This window comes from Girardinichthys multiradiatus, chromosome Y, assembly GCF_021462225.1.
Source record: "Girardinichthys multiradiatus isolate DD_20200921_A chromosome Y, DD_fGirMul_XY1, whole genome shotgun sequence".
Lineage (NCBI taxonomy): Eukaryota > Metazoa > Chordata > Actinopteri > Cyprinodontiformes > Goodeidae > Girardinichthys > Girardinichthys multiradiatus.
In genome coordinates this window covers 12,240,106-12,260,242 of record NC_061818.1, presented here as the reverse complement: position 1 = coordinate 12,260,242, position 20,137 = coordinate 12,240,106, and the positions used below count along the sequence as shown (strand labels likewise).

Below are 20,137 nucleotides of genomic sequence, written 5' to 3'. Positions count from 1 at the left end.
TAATGAAAAATAATTAACATAATACCTACAACTTGAGTAAAAATAAAATTTTAACATTGATTTTCCCTCATAAAACAGTCACTTATGAATTCATATATTCAGTGTAAAATGTGAGGCCACAGCTAAATGGCCTTAAATGTGAGTACCTGTGATGACCAGCAGGGGCAACAATTACTACCTGCTGGGATAACCTGTTTGGCTTTTAATAGTTAGAAATGTGCTGAAAACAATGTCTTCCAAAAACACATTGAAAATAAAGTTAAATCATGCTTTTAAACCTATCTGGTAAAGTTAAAGGAAAAGATAGATCTAGAGGAGCATGTGATGGATTCTTTTTTATAATACTTAGCAGTACTTTCAGTAAATACAGAATCTAATAACAAAGTGAGTCACAGGTGTTGTGTCAGCCCACAGTGGGATCGCCCTGGTATTTACTGCACCTTTGTTGTCATCTGGGCCCTTGACAACAATGTGTGCATCCAGCTCCTGCAGCTGAGCCTGGAGGGTCTCCAGCTTGCGCTTGGAGCTGCGGAGCTGCGAGTCCACCTGCTGGGCTTTTTTCTTGTCCGTGATGGCCCTGCGCAGATTCTCCCCGCCCTCCTTGATCTTCAGCTCCTTGCGGATTTCCCTACGGATCCTCTCGCGGTGCTCATCCAGGCACTGCTGCACGCTGGTGTCCGAGAAGTCCGATTTTTGGTCCAGGCCGAGCTGCTGGAGCACCGACAGGCCATCTGGGTCGGTCTGGAGAAGAATGAAACAATGGCATGAAGATGCTGGAGCTGAAGCACAAAATTTTGCCACACCATCAACACCATGTATGAGGGCAATTTTTCAATTTGAAAAAAAGTACAAATTAGTTCAAAGGAGAACATCTCCAGCTGATAGATGGTGGACTGAGGATGAGTCGGGCTAAGCTGGTAACCGTGCATGTTCTTACACACTGAAACAGTGAGCTGAAAGGAAGGGGAAAACAGAAACTCTGTGAGTGAATTGTCATCCTGTGAAACCTACAAAGCTGACACTTTGGGGCAGTATCAAAGCTGAGGTCCCATTTAAGTGCATAAAGAGCTGAGTGCTCACATCAGCTGTCCTGGTGACCAGCCCTAACACGATTACAGCAGATTAGAACAGCATTAATACAGAGCAGAATCAATTAGGATCCCCGTCTGCCTCTGCTTGGGTCATACTGGAAGCATATACAGGGGTTGGACAATGAAACTGAAACACCTGTCATTTTAGTGTGGGACGTTTCATGGCTAACTCATGGATTAACTGTGGACGCAAGAGGAAGCTGTCTGAAAGGGATGTTCGGGTTCTAACCCGGATTGTATCCAAAAAACATAAAACCACGGCTGCCCAAATCACGGCAGAATTAAATGTGCACCTCAACTCTCCTGTTTCCACCAGAACTGTCCGTCGGGAGCTCCACAGGGTCAATATACACGGCCGGGCTGCTATAGCCAAACCTTTGGTCACTCATGCCAATGCCAAACGTCGGTTTCAATGGTGCAAGGAGCACAAATCTCGGGCTGTGGACAATGTGAAACATGTATTGTTCTCTGATGAGTCCACCTTTACTGTTTTCCCCACATCCAGGAGAGTTACGGTGTGGAGAAGCCCCAAAGAAGCGTACCACCCAGACTGTTGCATGCCCAGAGTGAAGCATGGGGGTGGATCAATGATGGTTTGGGCTGCCATATCATGGCATTCTCTTGGCCCAATACTTGTGCTAGATGGGCGCGTCACTGCCAAGGACTACCGAACCATTCTTGAGGACCATGTGCATCCAATGGTTCAAACATTGTATCCTGAAGACGGTGCCGTGTATCAGGATGACAATGCACCAATACACACAGCAAGACTGGTGAAAGATTGGTTTGATGAACATGAAAGTGAAGTTGAACATCTCCCATGGCCTGCACAATCACCAGATCTAAATATTATTGAGTCACTTTGGGGTGTTTTGGAGGAGCGAGTCAAGAAACGTTTTCCTCCACCAGTATCACATAGTGACCTGGCCACTATCCTGCAAGAAGAATGGCTTAAAATCCCTCTGACCACTGTGCAGGACTTGTATATGTCATTCCCAAGACGAATTGACGCTGTATTGGCCGCAAAAGGAGGCCCTACACCATACTAATAAATTATTGTGGTCTAAAACCAGGTGTTTCAGTTTCATTGTCCAACCCCTGTATGTGTAAATATAATATAAACTGAATAAAAAAAGATAACAACACTATTCATTGACATAAATATGTCTCAATACTGCCTGTACAGAGAGTATAAACCCAAGATTGTTAGTTAATATCTACAGCAACCAGTGCCGAAGTTAACTCTCTCAACACAACATGGCAAGTCAGAAACTACTTCCTTTCTTACTTCAAAATAAGAGTCGGACACTTGGAGACAACAGAGTATCATATCTCATTGCACTCCTAAGTAGAGTTCCTATATTTCATTTGATTTTGTTCTAACTTTGTCTTGTTTGGGGTAAATCAAACTTTTTTTGAGATATTGGCATCATCAAAAGAAAAGAGTCATGAACTCCAATTATCATTATGTTTGCCATCAGGCAGTAACAGTGAAAATAACCTCTGACTGTCTTAACTTCACAGAACAAGATTGTTACATCCTGCGGGTAAAACACTGAACAGCCCTAGCTTCTCACAAGAACCCCCTTTTCAAAAACAAAAAAAATACTTTGCAATGTCACAGTAAACAGAAAAATGTACATCCCCTGTACTTACTATACTAATTAATATATCCTTGTTTAAAATAAAAGAACTTTTAAGATAAATGCTTTATGAATCTAACTTTGTAAATTACTGAATGATTATTATGTACTAAAAACCATAATCACGAAAAAGGCCCAAACTCATCTTTGGGTTTACAAATGATCCAGTTGAGTCAGTATTTTGCAAATTAAACTACCCATATGTTGGCTGGTTACTGGTTTCAACAATTTTTTTCATTTTGTTAAGGTTTTTGTGGCAGTAGTGGCCTTTATTTGCAGTATTCTGAAAGGAATTGAGCGGACCGAAAGGGAGAAGACATACAGCAAAAGTCCCAAGGTAAGGAATCAAACCCGAGACGGGTGCGTCAAGGACTAATAGCTTCTGTATATTGGGCGCATGCTCTGCCTCGGTACCACACGCCACCCCATAATTTAAAAACCTTAAACATGTTCCATCACACCATTCCAACAGTTCTTTTCTGGAGATGCCGCAAAAAATGTCTGGAGTTATCTGTGCTTGTATGGAGTAGAGGAGCACAGCGCTTTCCCCCTCCAACCTGTTTGCTGCACACTGACGTTCAGCTGGCCAAAAAAAGCCTTCCACACTGTCCAGGAACTCACATAAAGGAGAAATTAGGCTGTTTGTGAATAATTCTGGTTAAGAATAACACAAATACTCCAGGTGTGGATATTAAAGGAACCACTGACCATCCACATCATTAACATAATTATGTTTTAAAAGTACAGTTGGCAGACTGTGAGATGCATATCTGTATAAACAGCTAATATCATTTTATCATACCCCAGGTACTCTATTAAGAACATAACAGCAACAAGGTATAATACTCTGCAGAATATGTTTACTTGAAAACCTTTAAAACATTCAGCATGTGTAATCACAGTTAAGTATGAACCCACATAACAAATGTAGGATCAAGATAACATTGTTTAAACTGTAACTATTGATGTTAGATTCTTTTTACAGCAGAAGGGATATTTATTACCTTTCTATTTCAAATAAAAGCGTTAAGATCAACAGTGTCCAAAGGGTGGCCCGTGGGCACTTTTTGGTCTTCTGAAAGATTTTGTGCGTCCAGTAATCGTAGTTTTAGAATGTTAACAACTTTGAACCTCTAACACAGGTGCTTGATTCAGATTGACACCCCTTTAAAGGGTTTTTTACCTATATCCAGTAGCTGAGAAAAGACTAAAATGTCTTTCAAACCAAGAAAATAGAAAACAATCTACCTAAAAAATAAAATACAGAACCATGTTCTACAACAAATTAGGCTATGATATTTCTCGTACTTGTACTTTCAACTTCCCAAATTTGGTCTGCATGGAGGAAAAGTTCAGACACCACTGCTTTAGATCATCTTATACATCTTTAATTTGTTTTGTTTAAATGCCATGATACTGGGAAGCTTTGCTACTTTTACTGAAGGTTATCATACAGTGAGAATTTCATGCAAGTCCATGTCGAGTAGAGAACTGCATTATTATGTCATCCAACTACGAAGAGCTTTAAAAAGGAGATCAACATTCGTCCACCACACAGGGCTCATCAGATCTGTCTCAAACACATGTTCAGATATTTAGACATTGTCCCCTCCCCTCTGCTAGAAAATAATGGCAGGGTGCTCTGGGCAATTCAACGTACAGCCATCCTGCTTAGGGGATCTGATTACAACTCCTTTGGCTTTCTGTGACCATCCAACTACACGCAGCCCGTGGCTATGGCTCTCTGCTCATTAAAGCTGTAATCCATCTGCTTCCACAATGCACTACAACAGTCATGCACAGGCCGGGGGAAGCATCAACCACAAAGTGCTTACAGGATTTTTAACTGCAGCTTTAATGCATAACTTAAGTGCACAACTATGTTTCATATACTGGCAGCAAATGGAGATTATCAGGAGGGATATTGCTGCAGACAGGAGAAAAACAGCAAATTTAAATAGAGATGCACCAAGAAATGGTCAGTGGAACTGTATGATTTTCAGCTCAACCGGCCCTGACTGGTGAACAGACGGTTGGAAACTAAAAAAAACTCATCTTTTTTCCGTTAATGAACGCATCATATCTAAGTGCTATCAGGTCTCCCCATCATAAACACGCTTCTATGATTGCGTGATGAAGAAGTGACATATTTGACATGAAGTCACAGGAAGCACTGAGATGTAATAATCTTTTTAAAAGGAAACAGAATTTTCTACCACGTCATTCGTTCTGTAAAGCCCAGAGAGAAAGCAACGGATTCGACCTCTGGCTGTCACGGAACATTCAGGATTTAAGATAAGTTAAGAATCTATGTTCTTCAGAACATGATCACAGAGACCGCTGTTTTAGTAATGATAGCTGAACTAACTACACTCAATACTCTCATAAGATACGAAGACAGCTTAATATATCACCTGTGTGATTATACCGTCTTTATTTTAAAACAGTAAAAGCCAGTTTTCCAACCGCACTGTTGCCTTGCAGCAAGAAGGTCCTGGGTTTGAATCCCAGCCTGGAGTCTTTTTCCACTGAGTTTGCATGTTCTCCCTGAGCATGCGTGGGTTTTCTCCAGGTACTCCAGCTTCCTCCCACAGCCAAAAAACATGACTGTGAGCTTAATTTGTCATTCTTAATTGCCCTTGGGTGTAAGGGAGTGTGTGAGTGGTAGTTTGCCCTGGACGTCTCTGTGCTATCCTGTAATGGTTGTGTCCAGCACGAACCCTTCTACTCACTTGAAATGGGCACCAGTCAACCAGGCTAGAGGGTGGCGTGGAGGGGCTGCAGCGTGTGGGGTGGGGAGGTTGTGTCCTCTTCTTGGATGTGGGGTCCCTGGCATTTGGGTTGGCTGAGCAGCGATGGTAGAGCTGAGCCGGATAATGTTTCTCCCTGGGCTATCGTTGCAGTGGTGGTGATGTGGTGTGTTTGTGTGGTTGCGGAGGGTGTGGTGGGAGAGTGGTTGCTTGCTGATGGCCGGGGACCGGGGGAGTTTGTCCCGTCTTGGTGTGGGGTTGAGGGTTCTGCTGTGGGCGCGGTGCTCGGTTGCGTCTGCTCTGTTGCACGTGTGGGCGGAGGCTGGGGTGGCGTTGCGCGGGGCCCTTGCCGTCGCAGCACGCTGTGTGGTGGGGGGCAGGATGCGCCGGGGGTGCATGGAACGGGGCTGTGTGTGGAGCTTGTACTGTGTGGCTTCATCGGGTTTTCGGGGACAGAGCTCACCTGTGGGTGTGTGCCCCAGTGGGGAGGGGATTCATGGCACTTGGGTTCAGGGGCATGTGTTCGATATATGTGTGCCATGTTTCATTGGGGAGTTGGGACTGTTTCATCCTGTGGCGGGTCTGGTTGGCAGGCTTGTTTGGTCTGGGTAGACGCCTCTTTTGTACATGGCCCCCTCTCCGGATGAGGATGGAGGTTGTTGGGGACTGGGGTCGGGGTGGGGGGTCGGGGTCCAGGCCGGGGTTGCTCGAGTTCGGGCAGTGCCGGCACTAGTCTGGGCTGGGGCGCTGGTCTGCCTGTCTCCACTCCCGCAGGGAAAGGGGCTACCTCCTGGGTCCGGTGGCCCCTATGGGGTATCGGCACCTAGACCTGGGAGTATAGAGTATGTATGGGGAGTGTGAGTAAGTGTACGACGTCCATTGTTGTTTGTCTTTACATTGGGTGCATGAGAATGAGGGTGGGAATGTGTGATCGTGACTATGTGTGCCTGTTTTTTTGTGTCAGGTGGTCAGGTGGTTGGTGTCTCTGCCCGTTGGTGTACTTGTTCTTGGTGTCCGGGGCTGGGTGCTTTGTTGTGTGTCGGCCCAGTTCTAGTGGCTGCTTGTCAGGGCCTGGACCCCTGGGCTCTGTTGGGCCTCTGCTTGGGAAGTTATATGTCTCTGGGTCCATGGCTGGATCTGTTCTGGCGTTGACGGCTACCGCCGGGGCTTGTGGACTCATTGCTGCAGCTCCCTGGGGCTTCTGCACAGTGGCTGCTGGCTGGTTCCCCTGGCACTCTCCGCTGCTCTTCTCTGTGGGGGTTGCAGTAGTCCCGGCGATGGTCCTTCTAGGGTTCCTGTGCTCTGGGGGGCCTTTGGATGTCAGTGGCTAGGATATCCTCTGTATCTATCCCAGGTCGAGGGGGGCGGGTCTGTGGGTCCTCACACTCGCTATTGCATATTTGTATGGAGAAACACTGTATACACAAGCGCGCTCACCCTCAGACCCACAGGTGTTTAGATTTAGGAGTTAACAGATACACAAATGTTCTATATTGAGCCGCCCACATTTACCACTAAATACATCTTGCATTCATAAGTACCGTACACTTTTCGGTAAAAAAGCTGTTATTATGTATGATTCTGGAGGTGTCGAAGCCAGCAGGGTGTTATCTTATATTCTCTTCATCCTTCTTTCTTTCCTCCATTCTTTTCTCCTTCTCTCCCTTTTTCCCCCGCCTCTCTCTCTTTCGTGCTTCTTATTTTTTCCTTTTTGTTTCTGTCTCCGTGTCCATAATAACTGAAAAAGTCCCAAAGCAGTTTCTAATGAAGTTTCTTTTATAAATATCAAGCAGAGCTTTAAAGTATTAGCTGTAATGCCCAGCTTGTGAAAGTAAATCTGTTGGTGTTCTTCTTGGCACTCAGACAATTCTGAGCGGTACTCTGCCGGACAGGACACGGTTAAAAAAAAAGAAAAAGGAAATGGGCACCAGTCCACAAGTGACCCTACAGGGACAAGCTGGAATAGACAGTGGATGGATGTTTTATAGAGAGTACTCAGTCTTAAACACACTGAACTTTCCTCTACTTCTAACAGTTTTTAAGTAAAAATTAGGGAAATGTCAATCAAGAAATGTTTAAAATTTGACATCCAATCACATTTTTTTATACGTGGAAAAGAAAGACATTTAACTGTTGGTAAACAAATAAATCAACCATGTTTTACTCATTAAATGAAAGATAACAAAAATTTGTTTTCTAGGATTTTCAAACCAAAAATGCAGAAATCAATTCTTACTATTATAGTAAAAAAAAAAATTAAACATGTTTAAGTTAAATCTGAATTGAAATGTAGATCACTTGTAACTAAATAGAGTTAAATTGCTGATGTTTCTAAATATATTTAGCAAAAAACAAAAACTGTAAAACATGGCCATGAAACAGCTAATTCTCATTTTAAACAGACTGTTCTCTTACTTCAGATATGTGAGGATTTATGTACCTAAAATCAAAGATAACAATGAATAAATGTCATAAACATTATAAAAATTGAAATAATCAACATATAGTATAGTATTTAATCCTGCTTTGGCTTTATATAAAGGCAACTAAATTATGTCATATATTTGGTAGTTTTTGTCTTTATTTGTGAAAATGTGGTTTACTTATTCTTTTGCCAACCACGACACTTCCACCTCTATGCTTCACAGATGTTATGAGAAGGTTTGCTGAAATGCAGTTTTGGTTTATACCAAACATGTCCGTGTTCTGTTCTCCCAATAATTCAATCTCAGAATTGTCTGTCCCAAATACATTATTTAGCAACATCTAGCCGTTGTCTACGTTTCTATGGCAGACTTGGGCCTGTGTTTTTTCCAGAGTAAAATTTCCTCCTCAAACACCTCCTGCTTGTGCAGCATATTTCTGGTTGTACAGGGATGCACTTTGATATCAACAGAGCCTGCTGTCCATCCTCTCATGACCTTTTAAAGGTTTTTGGAGACTTCTTTTAGCATCTTGTAGTTCCTTTAGGGGAAGCACGTTGGCAATTGTTTTGATTATCCTCCACTTGTCAACTATTTTCCACACAGTCAAATAGGTGATTTAAAATTCTTTGAGACCTCTTTAAATCCCTTACCTGGTAAAATGTCCTTTCTGAAGGCCCTTCAACCACTCTTTGTTTACGTTCACTTCAACGGTCATACATATAAATATATATATATATATATATATATATATACATATATATATATATATTGTTTTATTTATTTTTTAAAATCTATTGTTAAAAGTATATATTAAATATTCACAATAGAGAAACATACAGGCAAATTTTTTCCACAACTGTAAACCATTCATGGTGAATCAAAACAGAAAGGCTAAAAGATGCGTTTCTTGTATTTTCTTTTGGCTCTTAAAGAGAAATTGGAAATGTCTACATTTGGTATTGATGGGTCAAAAAAATGGGTAAAATGTTGACAAAAACCATAGATCTGCCACAGAACTCTGATCGGTGGATCTCTAATTTCATAAAAATATAATTTTGGCACACTTCAGTCCTGATGAGGTAGGCAAAAAACAGCTCAGCGTTAGCTTGCAAGCCGCTCATGGCAGCAGAGAAAGCGAAGCCAGCAGCAGACAACGAACAACAGGAAGGGAGAGTTTTTGTTGCTCTGACTCACTTCTGTTCTGCACAATACAACTTAATCCCTGGTGTTTTCCAACAAAAACGTTCTGGAGCGAGCTGGGAGACAACTCACCCAGCACAAAAGCATGAAATATCACAAATGATTTGCAGTCGGAGAGCAGATGTTTTGACAGGAAGTGAATGAGGAAGCTGACAGAAAAGACGGCCATAGCTGTGGATGGTAAGAAGGCGCAGAGAGGGTGGCAGCGTTAAGGCCCTGCTCTGGCCGCAGTTGCCTACCGAAGACTCTGCGTCACTGTGGTCAGCGGGTACCGGCAAGTCAGTCAGCTGATCCCCCACGAGGTCCTCTAATAAGGCCTCACTGGCCATCGTTGGCCTACCTCTGGCCTCACTTGCGCACTCACTCACACACTAAGCACTGACAGCAACACCAATCAGGCAAACTTAGAGTGCTATTCCTGTCTCTTCAAAATCCTGGATGTCCTTTCCGCCATGAATCAAAAATCCAAGCTAAATCTGGAACGAGGAATTGAGATGGAGAAGAGGAAGAAAGAACAGCAGAGACGGTGCCACACCTCACTGCTTCCTGTTCTGCTCTTTGCCAAATAGAAAGCGAGGCGTCGTGCACTCTGTGCACACACACTCAGCTGGGTTTTGTAAGTGAGAGAGATCACAGTCACTCTGTTTCCTGCTACCGGGTCTCCAAAGCTGAGAGACAGGCTGTTGTGACAGAACAACGCTCATGTTGTATCGACCATCAGAGGCCGTACTTGTGGATATTAACGTGTGTGTGTGTGAGAGAGCGAGAGATAGAGAAGTACAGATTATTCACACTAAGTCAGTACCTGCGTGCATTAGAGTCAAAAGAGAACCAAATCAAGAAGTTAATCCCTCTGACTGATGGGGTCAAATGGCGCAGCAGACCAGTGTTACAAAAGCTGTTTAGGAGAAACAGGGGAGGAAAGTTCAACTTAAAATTGCAAAACATAAATAAAACATTCAAACATTTGAGATACAATTTTCACTACAACCTCTTGGGGGGCGATAATGAACACATTTCAACACTGGAGGAGAAGAAGAAAAGGTCTAAATAAAGTGATTTCTCAGAGAGAGATATTATCCACGCCAGGAAAAACAATGATCTCTCCTCACTGTATTAAAAACAGTGCAAATGGTCTTCTTTTTCTACTCATGATACGACCTGTTGTTTTCTTTATCAATTGTTTGTTTGGCGCCACCCTCTGACAGGAGTGTTAGAAGCAATGCATACAACAGCATACGACACGCATCAAACAAATAGGCCCCTACTATTTTCTATAAAACAACTCACACTGCCAGGGTCTGGATGGTGGCTGACTCTCCCAGTTGTGGTGCCCAGCGATCTTTTTAGAACCTCTTCTATTCAGAGGCTTCAAGACTTCAATAACATCTCCTCTCTCAAAGCATTTTAGCTTTTAATGTGTATCAAAGCCATCCAAAGAAAATTTTTTAATTTTCTCTCCCTCCTGGGACACACATCCAATACAGTCGCAAACATCTGAGGTGCTATCTGGAGAAAGTCCTAGTCTACTGGTACAGATGACTAAATTAATTAGAATTATTAAATTGTTTAATGCCTGCAGGCAGCCACTTTTTTCTCTGATTTCTGTTCTTGTCCTATCAGCCAGGGACGAGCAGATCTAGAGTTCATCTGACTCAGACACTGAGCAGTGCAGGATCACAGGCCCTTCAAGTCCACGCTGAATATTTTACCTTAAATAATGCAGAGTCAGAGAGAAGACGAGACAAAGAGGCAAAGAGCACACCAGTTCTCTGTTACTCTGCTGTGGGGGAAATAGGAAGTGATATTACATGAAGTTGAGCCAATTTATTCAAAACATGGGCGATGGCTCGGGTTTACAGTTGCTAGATTGCACACATTCATGCTCCTTGGCACACATGTATGAACAGGCATTCAAATAAAGTTCTTACCGAGCAGCTGGACCTCCGGCGGCCTGCTGTGTACCTTGGGCTGGTGGCTGCAGAGATAGCAGCCCCCATGCATCCATACTGCCCCTCACTCCTTACACAAACATCTGAGCTCTCCTTATCACAGCCTCAATGCTCATACTGGAAAGTTAAACCTTTGCAACTGTTGAAGACTTGCTTTGATGCCTGTAGACCTAAATTGAAACACAGGCAGTAGCTAAAAGTGTGCTGACCACAGTACCAGGAACTAAGATCACATCACTTTACAGTCACAACTCTTAAAGTTACAGTCTGACAGAAGTTATATTTTATTATTTTTCCAAAAGTATTTCCCTGTCTACTTTTACATGAACTTTGATGACATTCTATTCTTAATCCATAAGGTCCAATTTGTTGATGGACCCACCTTCCCAGCAATAGCAACTATTGTGAGAAATTTTCCACAAGGTTTGTTCATAGTTAGATGAGTAAACCAGAATTGCAGCCTCCACTCTAATTCATCCCAAAGGTGTTTAGGAAGTTTGAGGTCAGAACTCTGTGCTGGTCAGTCAAGTTTCTCCACACCAAACTGTATACATCTGTGCATATGCACCCTTATTATTATTTATTTTTTATTATTATTATTTTATCTTTGTTGTTTGATTTTCTGTATCATTGTAATGTTTTTCCTTGAGTACAGCGCCTTGAGTGCCTTGTTGCTGAAAAGCGCTATATAAATAATGACTTGCAGCCATGGGAGTGATTAGAACACCAGAATTCAGTGATTTGGTGATGGGACCCAATATGTTTGGCAATATAGTTTATATATAAAGTGTATCACCAAAGTGAGTACACCCTTCACATTCCTGCAGATATTTAAGTTTATGTTTTTACGGGACAACGCCGACAAAATGACACTTTGACACAATGAGTCGTTTGTTGAGTCGTTTGACACAAGTAGCTTATATAACAGTGTAAATTTATTCTTCCCTCAAAATAACTGAAGATACAGCCTTTAATGTCTGAACCCGCAACAGAAGTGAGAATGCTTTTCCACTCCTCCATGACCGCATCACGGAGCTGGCGGATATTTGAGACTTTCCGCTCCTCCAACTTACGCTTGAAGATGCCCCAAAGATGTTATATTGGGTTTAGGTCTGGAGACATGCTTGACCAGTCCATCACCTTTACCCTCAGCCTCTTCAATAAAGCAGTGGTCGTCTTAGAGGTGTGTTTGGGGTCATTATCATGCTGGAACACTGCCATGCGGCCCAGTTTCTGGAGGGAGGGGATCATGCTCTGCTTCAGTATTTCACAGTACATATTGGAGTTCATGTGTCCCTCAATGAAATGTAACTCCCCAACATCTGCTGCACTCATGCAGCCCCAGACCATGGCATTCCCACCACCATGCTTGACAGTAGGCAACACACACTTATCTTTGTACTCTCAACTGATTGCCGCCACACATGCTTGAGACCATCTGAACCAGACAAATTAATCATCAGACCATAGGACATGGTTCCAGCAAACTGTTTGCGGGCTTTCTTGTGGACAGACTTCAGAAGAGGCTTTCTTCTGGGATGACGGCCATGCAGACCAATTTCATGTAGTGTGGAGCGTATGGTCTGAGCACGGACAAGCTGACCCCCCACCTCTTCAATCTCTGCAGCAATGCTGACAGCACTCCTGCACCTATCTTTCAAAGACAGCATTTGGATGTGACGCTGAGCACGTGCACTCAGCTTCTTTGGACGACCAACGTGAGGTCTGTTCTGAGTGGAGCCTGCTCTTTTAAAACGCTGGATGATCTTGGCCACTGTGGTACAGCTCAGTTTCAGGATGTTGGCAATCCTCTTGTAGCCTTGGCCATCTTCATGTAACGCAACAATTCGTCTTTTCAGATCCTCAGAGTTCTTTGCCATGAGGTGCCATGTTGGAACTTTCAGTGACCAGTATGAGAGAGTGCGAGAGATGTACTACAAAATTAAACACACCTGCTCCCTATGCACAGCTGAGACCTAGTAACACTAACGAGTCACATGACATTTTGGAGGGAAAATGACAAAAATACTCAATATGGATGTAGTCTCTTAGGGGTGTACTCACTTTCGTTGCCGGTGGTTCAGACATTAATGGCTGTATCTTGAGTTATTTTGAGGGAAGAATAAATTTACACTTTTATATAAGCTGCACACAGTCTACATTTCATTGTGTCAAAGTGTCATTTTGTCAGCGTTGTATAGGTAATAGACTGCAGACAGACTTAATGGCTGGCTTCTTGGTAAGTCAGTGAAAAATGTTTTTTGTAAATCCCCCCTTAGAAGAGGAATTTCAACATGGAGCACAGCTCCATGAGGATATCATGCAACACTTAGGACAACAAGGTTCACTTTTTAACAAGTTCTTTTAATGTGTTTGACATGTCAGATGTCAAAACATTGTAATGGAAATTCTTTTATTTAGTGCTCTAAAGTGTTCCAAAGTGCTGTGAACTTCCATTTACCTCTCTCCTCAGTGTTTTGTTACCCTAGAGGAGTTGGTCTGTAAATCCATTATCAGAAGTTTATGGTTAACACTCCCTGAAGGGTTATGTCCCAAGGAAGGGCAGATGAGTGCCCTCATAAATAACCTTGTTACCACTGACCCTAGGTGGGGTCTAGAGGACAATATCTCCAAACTCTTAAGTTGAGGTAACACGCACATACTCTTTAAATACTGTGTGTAAATGTTGATCGGGGGCTCTGCTTCACTGACCAAGCTCAGTGACAGGGTCTTCAAACGCTGCATGCCTTTTGAATAAATTTATAAAGACAAAGTCCGGTCTTTCTCTTTTAATGAGTTAATTTCTCTCCCACTTTGATAAGAAAATCCACAACAACATCACACAAGTTACTCAATACTGTTCTAATTTCTTTCAATTCATCAGTTGTTTCTCTCAGAACAGCATTCATCAGCACCCATCATCCTCCAGACACACCATGCGCTTGCGGTGCACCGGTTCTCGGGATAGCCATACTCTCGGTGCCCATTTGCTCTTTGCCCAGGACTCTCCTCACTCAGACCCTCCTCGACACCTGTCGTCTCAAGAGGACCTGAGACCACATAGGCAACATTATAGCTCACTGTGCTTTTACCTCTGATTTACACATTTAAAACAAATTAAACGGTGCTTTACCAGGAGGCCATCCTTTTCTGAAAAGGTTCGGGTATGCCCTTACCCCCACTGGTGGCGGACATGCTCTGGCGCTGGCGTGACAGTCGCTTTTTCGCCTCCACCTTCAAATCTGATCACTTCTTCTTCACCTCAGCCTTGGTCCTCTCTGTCCCACAATATGTTGCCACTCACAACACCACTACTGTGGCTACCAATCATGTTTTCCACTCTCCTCCTCATTCACCAACACATCAATTTCTGACTCGGTGAAATTGCGTCCCACTGAGCAACATTCCCACCAGCCTTTGGAAATGATCACATATCTAAACATAATTTTTTCAATAATTGCCAAGAGCAGTGGACAACTTACTGCTGAGTCCCTTGTGGAAACCTTTCATATGATTTTTTGGGCAAGGGTCTTCAACTTCTAATCAGCAAATAAACAATCTCTGTGAGTTTGAGGTCTGTTTTCAAAAAATGCCTGCTCCATTTTTTGTCTTTTGCTTTTATTTCCTTTTGCATTTTGATGCTTAATTTTCAGACTGGTGACTATCCATCTATCCATCGTCTATACCTGCTTGTCCTTGAAGAGCCATGATGGGCTAGTGCTTATATCCAGCAGTCATTGGGGGAGAGGTCTATCAAAAAGAGCCTAAAGGCCGATCCCAGAAAATATTCTGTCGACTGACGAGACAAAAGTGGAACTCTTTGGTAGATGTGAGTCATGTAACATTTAACCTAAAACTAACACAATGGTTCAGAACCAGACCATTTTATTGACAGTCAAAACATGGTGGTGGTAGTGAGATGGTCTCCTCAAGACCTAGAAGACTTACCAAGATTGATAGTCATGAATGTTGCTCTCTAGCAGGACATCCTGCAGGACAATGTCCAACACTACAGGACCTTAAGCTCAATCACAGGACAATGATCCAAAACACAATAGCAAGGCCAGTTAAGTTTAGATTCCCTCAGCAGGAAATACAAAATGTTTAATACCCAAAACTGAAGTAAATACATGGAGGAGGAAGCAATATAATGTGATTAAAGTTTTTTTTGTTCCCTGAATAAAAATTGTTCTTCCTTAAAAAAAATTGTAGAAGTGATAGAAGTAAATGTGATTTCAAACCTGCATCTCTCTGGCTAGGGATGAGATGCCAGGTGGGATGTTAAGTGTCTAACCCAAACAGGTAACACGAGTAACCATGATGTCTGAGGCATCTAAACTGCCATGGTCTGGTCTAACCTAACGGCTCTGCACCTTCGACAATTAATTGGTCCTAATCACAGCCAGGCCAGGTTCACGTCCTAGCCTATGGATTTGTTGCTTATTGTCCTCCACTTCACCCGGGTCACCTTTATGAAAATACACTAGTACCCCCCAAAATAGAAATCAAGCATCAATAAAAGAATAATTAGGGCAAAGGTTAAAAAATATGCGAAATACTTCACTTCACTTAGTTATGGACTATTGACTATGTAATATTTGTCTCACTTAAAAGAAAACATAACGTCCATCTAACGTTCATGATTTCCTAAAACAATTTGTAATGTGGCCTCATCAGACCACAGCTCACATTTACAGATTCTCTTAATCTTTCAATGATAGAATGAACTGTAGATGATTACATGCCTAATTTCTTTGCAAGTGTACGTTGAGAAACGTTGCTCCTAAACTGTTGGGACTATTTGCTCATACAGTTGTTCACACAGTGGTGAACCATGCCCCATCTTCCCCTTTCGGGCATGCTCCTTTTATACCCAATCATGACACTAACCAATTTCCAATTAACCTGTTCACCTGTGAAATGTTCTAAACTAGTGTCTTCTTAGCATTCCTCAATATTCCCAGTCTTTTGTTGCCCCTGTCCCAACTTTACTGGAACAATAATTGAATATTTGCAAAAAAACAATAAAGTTTATCAGTTTGACCATGAAATATCTTGTCTATGTAGTGTATTAATTTGCATATATGTTGAAGAGGGATTGCAAATCATTGTTTTCTGTTTTTATTTGCATTTTACACAACTTTCCAACTTGATTGGAATCGGGGTTGCAGAAAATTCAGTGTCAGAAAATAAGAATATTGTGGAAAACTGAAAGGTTGGAAATTCCTGGTTTCACACTCTTATTAGATAATTGACTCAAAACAACTGCAAAGGTTTCCTGAACCTCTAAATTGTCTTTCACTCTGTGTCAGTAGATTAAACAATCAGAGGGAAGACTGTTGATTTAATTTTCCAGCAGTACCTGGCACCTTCCCACATTGCTAAAGGTACAAACAGCTAGTTCAATGACCATGGTGTTACTGTACTTGATTGGCCAGCAAACTGACCTGACCTGAACCCTCATAAAGAATCTATGGAGTAATGTTAAGAGGAAGATGAGAGACACCAGACCCAACAGTGCAGATGACCTGAAGGCTGCTGTCAAAGCAAGCTGGGCTTCCATGCGATGCTGCATTGATGCAGTAATTCATGCAAAACAAGGCCCAACCAAGTACTGACTACATAGAAATTAGCATACTAGAAGCCTGACATTTTTGTTTAAAATATATATATATATATATATATATATTTTTTTTTTATATTTATCTTATATAATATTTAAATTTTCTGAGACAATACATTTTGGGTTTTCATTTTCTGTAAGCCATAATAATCAAAATGGCAATGAATCAAGGCTGAAATATTTCACTCTATGTGTAATGAACCTACAGGTCCTTCTCAAAATATTAGCATATTGTGATAAAGTTCATTATTTTCCATAATGTCATGATGAAAATTTAACATTCATATATTTTAGATTCATTGCACACTAACTGAAATATTTCAGGTCTTTTATTGTCTTAATACGGATGATTTTGGCATACAGCTCATGAAAACCCAAAATTCCTATCTCACAAAATTAGCATATTTCATCCGACCAATAAAAGAAAAGTGTTTTTAATACAAAAAACGTCAACCTTCAAATAATCATGTACAGTTATGCACTCAATACTTGGTCGGGAATCCTTTTGCAGAAATGACTGCTTCAATGCGGCGTGGCATGGAGGCAATCAGCCTGTGGCACTGCTGAGGTCTTATGGAGGCCCAGGATGCTTCGATAGCGGCCTTTAGCTCATCCAGAGTGTTGGATCTTGAGTCTCTCAACGTTCTCTTCACAATATCCCACAGATTCTCTATGGGGTTCAGGTCAGGAGAGTTGGCAGGCCAATTGAGCACAGTGATACCATGGTCAGTAAACCATTTACCAGTGGTTTAGGCACTGTGAGCAGGTGCCAGGTCGTGCTGAAAAATGAAATCTTCATCTCCATAAAGCTTTTCAGCAAATGGAAGCATGAAGTGCTCCAAAATCTCCTGATAGCTAGCTGCATTGACCCTGCCCTTGATAAAACACAGTGGACCAACACCAGCAGCTGACACGGCACCCCAGACCATCACTGACTGTGGGTACTTGACACTGGACTTCTGGCATTTTGGCATTTCCTTCTCCCCAGTCTTCCTCCAGACTCTGGCACCTTGATTTCCGAATAACATGCAGAATTTGCTTTCATCCGAAAAAAGTACTTTGGACCACTGAGCAAAAGTCCAGTGCTGCTTCTCTGTAGCCCAGGTCAGGCGCTTCTGCCGCTGTTTCTGGTTCAAAAGTGGCTTGACCTGGGGAATGCGGCACCTGTAGCCCATTTCCTGCACACGCCTGTGCACGGTGGCTCTGGATGTTTCTACTCCAGACTCAGTCCACTGCTTCTGCAGGTCCCCCAAGGTCTGGAATCGGCCCTTCTCCACAATCTTCCTCAGGGTCCGGTCACCTCTTCTCGTTGTGCAGCGTTTTCTGCCACACTTTTTCCTTCCCACAGACTTCCCACTGAGGTGCCTTGATACAGCACTCTGGGAACAGCCTATTCATTCAGAAATGTCTTTCTGTGTCTTACCCTCTTGCTTGAGGGTATCAATAGTGGCCTTCTGGACAGCAGTCAGGTCGGCAGTCTTACCCATGATTGGGGTTTTGAGTGATGAACCAGGCTGGGAGTTTTAAAGGCCTCAGGAATCTTTTGCAGGTGTTTAGAGTTAACTCGTTGATTCAGATGATTAGGTTCATAGCTCGTTTAGAGACCCTTTTAATGATATGCTAATTTTGTGAAATAGGAATTTTGGATTTTCATGAGCTGTATGCCAAAATCATCTGTATTAAGACAATAAAAGACCTGAAATATTTCAGTTAGTGTGCAATGAATCTAAAATATATGAATGTTAAATTTTCATCATGACATTATGGAAAATAATTAACTTTATCACAATATGCTAATATTTTGAGAAGGACCAGTATATAATATACAAGTTTCACAATCTGAAATAAGAAAAACAAAATATTAAACTTTTTTACATTATTCAAATGTTTTAGATGTACCTGTACTATTATATAATATAATAACCTTTATCATATAACAAATGTACCCTGAGCCATGTGTCACATGGAGATGTGTGTTTGAGAGTGATAAATACATTACTGGGAAGATGGTGAACCTTGATCTTAATGTTGACTGTTATTGAGTGAATAAAATGGAAACTTAATTTCTTGTCAAATGTTGATGTCTGGACACAGCCTCATTCACGGATTTGGCTTAAGAGGGGGTGAGGGGATTTGTTTGGAGGCTCATGTTTGCATGTGGCGGGAGGGGTCAGTTAATCTCCACACACACACACACACACACACACACACACACACACACACACACACACACGCGTGCGCACACACACACACACACTCTTGTTTTGCTATATGTAGTGAGGACCATGTGTTGACTCCCATTGACTTCCATTGATTTTCAGTCATTTTCAACCCTTTCTATGCCCTAACCCTGACAATAACCCTAAACCTAACCATTACCAGTGCATGCCTAACCCTAACCTTAACCTAAAGTCAATTCATACCTTTGTCCTAAACCTAACCGTTAGCAAAATAGGTCGTGAGGACCAGCAAAATGTCCTCACTTTGGTACAAACGGTCCTCAATTTGAAGGTGAAATCAGGAAAATGGTTCTCACTGTGATGCCAAGACAGGAACACACACACACACACTCACGCGCACACACACACACACTCTTCTCATGAAATAAAGTGACAGATACTACAGAAAATTCATACATAACACACAAAGGGGAGGAAAGATTTGAGCATCGAGCATTAACACTCATACAAACTCCACAAACAAAGCAGCCTAATGTTTTGTAACCTGCTGGTAATGAATAAAACAGCAATGTGAGGCAGCCTGAGCTTCATGTTGAGAGTACCAACAGGAAGAAATGTCATTATGTCAACACAGTGGGTCAAACTACACTTCAGGACACTCAGGAGAAGCTGTCATATGTGGGCCAGATCACTGCTGAACACCCAAACATGTTTGATGCAACATCTTTTGGAAGAATATGTTCAGTAATTCTCTATAAGCCTCCAGCTAAAGCAGCAGTTTGGCCTTTAGAGAAATGGCTTAATTGTTTTGTTGTTTGGTCTTTGATGAGAGGACTGATACCTCTCACACAGCTGAATGTGAGGTTAGTCCCTAGAAACAGCCTTATAAATTCATGCCGCTTGAACATTTTCATATTTGGTTACATGACAACCACAAACTTCAACATATTTTATTTGGATGCTATGTAACAAAACTGTGAAGTGAAAGAAAAAAGATGGCAGTGTTTTAAACCTTTCACGGCAACTACAGCTGCAACTCTGTTGGGATAAGTCTCTAGCAGTCTCTATCTTTGCACATTCTCATTTGCAAAACAGTTAGAGCTCATTCAGATTGGATGGAGAGCAATTTTTAAGTCTTTCCTTAGATTCTTTATTGGATTTAGGTCAGGACTTTAACTAGGCCATATGAACACATTAATATATTTCAATCTTGACAGTTCCACTGTAGCTAAAGCTGTATTTGTTTGGTTACTGTCCCTCTTGATGGAGAAT

The 20,137-nt window shown here is 42.0% G+C and overlaps 1 protein-coding gene across 4 annotated transcripts in view; it reads right to left on the bottom strand.

The window, feature by feature from the left end:
* The window catches only part of LOC124863712 (serine/threonine-protein kinase N2-like), a 59,291-nt gene that overhangs the window by 22,984 nt on the left and 16,170 nt on the right, over positions 1-20,137 (bottom strand). For 2 of the 4 annotated variants that reach the window (XM_047358160.1, XM_047358162.1), the window contains exons 1-2: positions 9,350-9,636; positions 441-741 (exon numbers count right to left, since the gene is read on the bottom strand). In XM_047358160.1, coding sequence (XP_047214116.1) covers positions 441-741; positions 9,350-9,439 — 391 coding nt within the window. In that variant the 5' untranslated portion in view covers positions 9,440-9,636. Of the gene's footprint in view, positions 1-440; positions 742-9,349; positions 9,637-11,041; positions 11,145-20,137 lie in introns of those variants that run through there. The other 2 variants (XM_047358161.1, XM_047358163.1) reach the window with 2 other exon arrangements.